The following is a 6,899-nucleotide window of genomic DNA, read 5'->3' on the forward strand; positions in this document are numbered from 1 at the left end:
GGGTGCAGTGAGTATGGCTGGGGAGGGGGCTGATGGGAGCCAGGGTGCAGGCCTGCCTTTGCCCCCCCCCACCCCCGCCCAGGACTGCTGTTGTCTCTACTTCCCCGTCTCCCTCTCAGGTGCCTCCTGTCTCTCTGCTCCCATCGCCCTCCTGTCAGCCTTTGCTCGGCTTGGTGCCCAGCTGTCCCCACCAGCCCAGACACCGGTGACAGGAGAGAGTCCAGAGACCCTTCTCATGTCACTGCCCACCAGCTGCTCTCTGAAGCCCCACCTTGCCTGCTAAATAAACACATGCTCCGGTCCCCAATCTGTGCTCCTTGACCCCTGGGCCACCTGGGAAGAGGACAGGCAAAGGATGGGCTCACATTAGCATCACTCCTGGATCCCCCTGTGGTCCTCAGCAAGTGATGGCGGCCACAGAACCCATGGCCAGCTATGGCTGGACACTTCTAGCTCTCCACCCACCCCCACCCCACCCCCAGGCCCATCCCTGCCTTTGAGGGATGCCTGGTCCAACAGAAACACTGATGGGGCCACACCTCATTCCCACACTCGATCACCTGCAGTGGGTGCCACAGCAGAGGCCCAGCCAGGGCCGGGGAGCCGGATGGGGGCTGCGAGGGCTGAGGTGCTGTCACCCCCAACTCACCAGGACTCCTGTGGATGCTGGAAGACAGCAGCCAGGGCAGGAGGGGTGCACAGTGGGTGGGGCAGAGGCATGCCCAGCTTGAGGGTCGCCAGGGGTGGTCCCCTGCCCCTAGGGGGTGGCAGTGTCCATGCTGACCCCATTCAGCATCTCGTCCTCACCCACACCTCTCCTCTATGATGACCTCCAGACCACCAGGGGCAGAGCCGGGGATGGCACGGAGGGGAATACGCTACCAGGAATTCAGATTCCAGGAGACTCGAGGGCTCCAGACCTCTCCAGGAATGGCCCAGGTGCTGTCTGACACCTGTTCCATCCATGGGCCTAGTACCTTTTTTTTTTGGCAGAAAATTTCAACTTTATTTGGCCAATGTGTCCAGTTCCAGGTAGTGGGAAGAAATAATAGAAATATTGTGGTTGCCCCAGGTGGTGGGAAGTAAGTGGATGCCTGGCTGGAGGAGGGCAGCTGGGGGGATGGGAGGAAGGGTACCCACCCATTATAGTCAAGGAGAGTCAGCTGACCTGGGTGAGGGGTTTTCACTGCAATCCTTCCTGCACTGGTTCAGCGTGGACCTCGCCTCCACTCAACCTGCTTCAAAGAGAAGGTGGGGCTGCCGTTATCCAAGTCAGTGGTGGCTCACGTTCCTCAGGGAAACGGTAAGGCAGCTCCCGGGACAGAGAGGATCCCTTCCCATTGTCATCATCGGGGAACATGGCTCGGTCTGACCGCCACCCAGGGATGGCCTGCTCTCAGGAACTACCAGTGTGAGACCAGCACCAGGCTGCAGCAGCCATGTGGCCTCCTCCAGGAGGCCCAGCTACAGGAGTCCCAGTAAGTGAGCCCCTCTCCCCTGGATATGGGCCTCACTCAGCGGTATCCCTGGCCAAGATCACACCTCTGGTTCCAGCTCAGGAGCGACACTTTCCGGCTGTGTAACTTTGGGCAGGGCCCCCTTTCCCAGCTGGTAAAAAGGATGGGGTATGACGGCAGCTGGGCAGACTATCCCGGAGCCTTCCTTGACTGACAGCCACAAGCTGCACTCTGCTGACCGTGACTCTCAAGTAGGCTGTGAACGGATATCTTCCCTACACACTGGGGGCCTCAGAAACAACTCGTCTCAGATTTCTCCCATGCAGAGGCGCCGGCTAGCTTACCCGCAGGTCCCCAGCAGCAGGATGGGGCAGAGTCGGGGGGTCCCAGGCTGCCCTGCCCTTGTGCCGGGTTGCTCGACCTGAGGGCCGAGCCCCCGCCGCCTAAAATTCTCACGGGGTGGTCCAACCCTAAGATTCTCACAGGGTGGTCCAACCCGGCCGCCGGGAGAGGGGAGGGCCCGGGGACCGGCGGAAGTGGGCGGAGCTCGACTGTGAGGCAGGGTGTGGGCGGGGCTCGAGTGTGGGGGCGGAGTCTCACTGACGGGAGGGGACGGGGTCCTGGCGGCGGGGCAGGGCGGAGCTCTGGCTGCCGGGCTCCGCCTTGGGGGCGGGGTCCCGGCCTACTGGGCGCGTTCCGCCGCGGCGTTCTGCCCTTCCGGCCCCGAGTTCCATCCACCGCCTCCCTCTTCCGCCCCGCGCCGGTTGTCGGCGCGATCGTTGCCGCGATCAGTCGTCGCGCTGCCCTTGCGGCTCCCGAGCCCACAATGTCGGGCCCCAACGGGGACCTGGGCATGCCGGTGGAGGCGGGCGCGGAAGGCGAGGACGACGGCTTCTTGGAAGCAGGTGACCCAGGGGGGCTGCTGAAACGACTTTGCTTTCTCTGGGGTGCCCTCCTGGGAAGGGGAATCGGGGCCGGGATAGGGACCGGGAAGGAACCGCAGAGCCCTCCCATCCCCCCGCCCCAGGGTGGTTCCGGAGTAGCAAGCGCCCTCCGGAGGTTTGGGACGAGCACCTGCGAGCGGGTCCCTGGAAACCGCAGCCTTCGAGAACTGTGGGCGACAGGCCCCGTTTTACAGATGGGGAAACTGAGGCCGCTTCAGGTCACTCGCCCTTTGGGATTGGGATTTGCTCCAGACACTTCTTTCAGCCCATGTGGGGATGGAGACTCCTAAGGGGCCGGGGCCGGGAGTGGACCGTCTTGGCTTGGCAGGAGGGGCTGTCTGGGTGGGCGTGCCGCCATGCTGAGTCAGCAACCCCAGGCACCTTTGCTGGTGTGGCCTGGAGACCTGGCGAATGTGACTTGCTTACAAAGCGGCCTGTTGCCTACACAGCACTGCAGGGGGTGGGGGTAGGGGGGGAAGGAGAGAGAACCATCAGCTCCCTTCTCCCCTTCTGCAGCCTCAGTTTCCCCATCTGTAAAATAACAATAATGGTTAGTGTCTCCCGCATTGAGATGTATCAGGATTAAATGAGAAAGTGAACGGAAAATAGTAGACTTCAAGCATGCAAGTGTTCTGTAAGTGGTTATTATTCCCTTTAGTGTAATCAAATTTAGTTTATTAACTTAGAGGGCAGGACTTAGTAAATGTGGGGTAAGTTTGGAGTCTGCTTTTGGTTTTGTTTTGGGTAACAGCTTTGTTGAGCTGTAATTCACACACTGTCCAATTTACGCATTGAAACTGTGCGATTCAGTGGGTTTTAGGATATTCACAGAGTTGTGCAACCGCCACCACAAGAGTTTTAAAGCACCTCATCACTCAAGGTCTGCATTTAATAAAGAGGTAGAGTAAGTGGGGTAAGTGGTGGGCTGCCCGGTTTGCCTGGGGCACTGCTGGTGAACAAAGGCCAGGTGTGGTAATCACGCTGGCAGCTGTGCTGGGGGCATCTGGAAGGGTCTCCCAGGAGTCACACTGAGTGGAAGTTGGCAGATTCACAGGACTTAGGGCATTGGGGAGGAGGGTGTCCCTGATGGAAGGCAAAAACTTGGAACCGGGAGGTACCCGTGACACTTGACGCAGACAAAGCCTAGCCCCAGTAGCGGAGAAAGCTGCCTCCCCCGTCTTTCTCCCCACTTGTGTCTCTTGACCGGAATGTGAAATGTTGATAATCGCGACCATCTACTAAGTGCTTGCTGTGGCCAGACCCTGAGCTCTTGATCTATGTATTTGAATCTTCACAGTAACCCAGTTCTCATTCCCTTTTTCCAGAAAGGCGTAGTAACTTGCTGGGATGGGGCAGAGCTGGGACTGAAACCCAAGTGCCCCTGCTCCCCAAGTCTGAATCTTGGCTCTGCCACCAACCAGCTGGAGGACCCTAGACAGGTCTCTTCCTTCTTGGGCCTCGGTTTCCCCATTTGTACCACAAGGGAGTTGGACTCCAGGATCCAGCAGAGGCTTTCCAGGACTCTGTCCTCTGTGAGTTAGGACAACTCTGGGCAATGGGTACCCTTCCCCCAGAATGCAGACACATTTGCACCCTTATCCCAGACACTCTCCTCTAGCCTTGGTCGTTTCCACACACCACCAGCCGCTTCCCCTTTGTCCCAAGCTGGCAGCTGAGTGTATCCGAGTCATGCGCTGGCTCAGAACTGGGTCCCGCAGTGGGCACAGGCCCAGACCTTGGGTCCTAGCGGACATTGTGTGGCTGAGAGAGGCAGGTCAGGAGTGTCTGTGGAGGAGGGAGTGATGGTTTCTGGTGGAGACCAGGGAAGGATTCTTGGAAGAGGAGGCATTTGGAGCTGGTCCTTGAGCGGCTGAGGCATTCTGGATGGCAGGGGCAGTTAAGGAAAGGCAGAAAGCCTGGAAAGTCATCCATTCATTCATTCATCCATTCATTCATTCAACAGATGCTTACTGTGTGACACTGAGGGCACTGGGGAAACAGCAGTGAACACATTCCACCTCTCACACAGCGCTCACTGTAGTCTGGTGGGGGAGACAGACTAGCACACAGTCACAGCAGCCGAGCCGGAGGTGGGGGCCGTGGAGGTGTGAGAGGGCAAGGGGATCAGGAATAGAGGCCCGGTCAGGCTGGGGCGTGGGAGGGCTCCCTGTGGCAACATCCACGCTGACACTTGAAGGATGAGTGGGGCTCATCCAGGAGGAGAGGAGGGAAGGAAGACAGAAGGAGGACACAGCACATTCCAGGCGGAGGCCACAGCATGTTCAAGGGGCCTGAGGTGGGCAAAGGCAGGTGTGAGAGAGGAAAGGAAAAGGCAGGGGAGGTGGGGCTAGAGAAGGGGGCAGGGCCTTGGAGTCTGCTAGGAGCTAGGGCAGGGGAGTCAGAAGGGCTGGAGAGGAGGGCCTGCCTGGGGACAGAGGCCGTGACTGCCTGGCTCAGGAGCATGGGCTCTGGCCTCTAGGCAGCTGATGCAGGAAGTAGAGAGGAGACCTGGCACCTGGCAGGAATTCCCGGGCAGGACACTGTCTGGCTAACCTCCCTGTGACCAACCTAACCCTAGAAAAAGCTGGTACACTAAGGTATTTCTCCAAAGCTTTTCCTCCTTTGATATCCAGCCATTTTCCAGTTGGTGACAGTGAGCCTCAGGAAGGAGTAGGGACTTGCCCAAAGCTCTTTAGAGGCAGGCTGGGGGACAGTGGCGGGGGAGGGGGGGGCGGGGGCGGGGTGTGTGCCTGTGATCCCTGAGGAGATACGGGACCTTGACTCTCTTTCCCCTTCCTCCCAGAATACGCTGCTATCAACTCCATGTTGGACCAGATCAACTCCTGTCTGGACCACCTGGAGGAGAAGAATGACCACCTCCATGCCCGCCTCCAGGAGCTGCTTGAATCCAACCGGCAGACGCGCCTTGAGTTCCAGCAGCAGCTCGGGGAGGCCCCCAGCGATGCCAGCCCCTAGGCTCTGGGAGCCCCTGGCCAGGCTCTGGCCTGAGCACTCACTACCTGGTTTAGATACCTTCTCAAGGGCTGGCCTACAGGTTTTCCGGGGCAGGGGGAGGCGGTGTCTGCCGGCCTAGGCCACTCTTCTGGTACTTCACTTGGCGTACCTAGGCCTGCCCCACCTCCCGGCACCCCCTCCTCAGGGCTTCCTCCCCACTGCTGGCCAGGTGTGGGCCAGCGACCCACCCACCTTGCCTGTCTGCCCAACTCCTGGACGCTCCCCACGCTGCCCAGGCCTTGAGCGTCCACATTAAACTGGTCTCCAACACCACTGCGCCTCCTCTCTCCTCTGTATCCCGGGATGAGGACCCCAGTGGCCACCAGAGGTAAACAGGCCAGTGGAGGCATCCCAGGCATAGATCACACACCGGCTCATAGGCATGGTGGTGGGGCCGGGCTTCTTGGCCTTCTTGTATTTCTGGACACAGAGGTGCAGGTGAGGTCAGGGCTTCCTCCCCACCGGGTGTGCTCCTGGCCAGCGGCTGCTTCCCCAGCCCAGCTGAGACAGCATCAGCCATGCTGTGTGACCCTGTGTGATGTGCTCAGCTTCTCTGGGTTCTAGGGCCTTTCACTAAGACAACCAACACCAGGACATGCTGTGCAATATGTATAAAATAGATAAGAACCTGCTGTGTAAAAATAAATAAAATTCAAAAAAAATAAAGACATGCTGCGCAACCTTGGGTTCCACCCTCTTTCTCCTGGCCTCAGTCTCTCCAGCTGGCCAATAATAGGGCTGGTCTGGTTATCTTGTCTCTAAGGGTCTTTCCAAATGGGGAAGTGGAACTAAAGAGCCAGCTCAGCCTTGGCCCCACTCACTAATGATTCATCATAAGGTCTCCTGACAAGAAGGGTGGGGTCTCCGCTAATGAACATGAACTTGGAACCAGAGGGCCTGAGCAGTGAGGGCCCCCACTCCTGCCCTTCAGCTTCCGTAGGGTCCAGCTGGGAAAGGCCAGGACAGGGGTCCAGAGTTCAGGCTCGGGGTCAAATCCTGGCCACTCACCAGATATATGACCTTCAGCAGGCACCTGACCTTGCTAGGCCTCAGTTTCTTCATCTGGGATAATGGGATAATTTGGGGATAACAAGACCTACCTCCTAGGGGCACTGTGAAGATTAAATGAGATCTTACTTGAAGGTAGTACCTTCCTAGCCTGGGTACATTATTAAGAGGGAAACTGAGGCTCAGGAGGTGAAACACCTCATAATCCCAGAGTCCCTGGTTAGGGAGCCTGTCTTCAGCTTTCCAGTTCTGCCACCACACTACCCGCAGGGGCTGGGTGCTGACTGAGAGCTAGCTGGGGGCCCCCTTTCCCTGTCCACCCAGACGGAAGTGCTGGTGGGGACTATACAGCCAAACTACCTTCTTTTATTGGATTTTGAGTAAAAACACCAACCATGTCACAGTCTCCACACAGACTCCTAAAAAGCGTAGCAGATCTAGACCCAGACGGGGCAGCTGTGGGCCGCTCCCTCCA

The 6,899-nt window shown here is 58.4% G+C and overlaps 1 protein-coding gene across 1 annotated transcript; it reads left to right on the forward strand.

Annotated features, from left to right (window-relative positions):
* The first annotated feature begins 2,283 nt into the window (after positions 1–2,283).
* Positions 2,284–5,377, forward strand: BBLN (bublin coiled coil protein). The gene is made up of 2 exons (XM_065879789.1): positions 2,284–2,362; positions 5,205–5,377. The coding sequence occupies exons 1-2, from the start codon at positions 2,284–2,286 to the stop codon at positions 5,375–5,377; spliced, it is 252 nt and encodes an 83-aa protein (XP_065735861.1).
* The last annotated feature ends 1,522 nt before the right edge of the window (positions 5,378–6,899 follow it).

The sequence above is a fragment of the Phocoena phocoena genome, chromosome 6, assembly GCF_963924675.1.
Source record: "Phocoena phocoena chromosome 6, mPhoPho1.1, whole genome shotgun sequence".
NCBI lineage: Eukaryota > Metazoa > Chordata > Mammalia > Artiodactyla > Phocoenidae > Phocoena > Phocoena phocoena.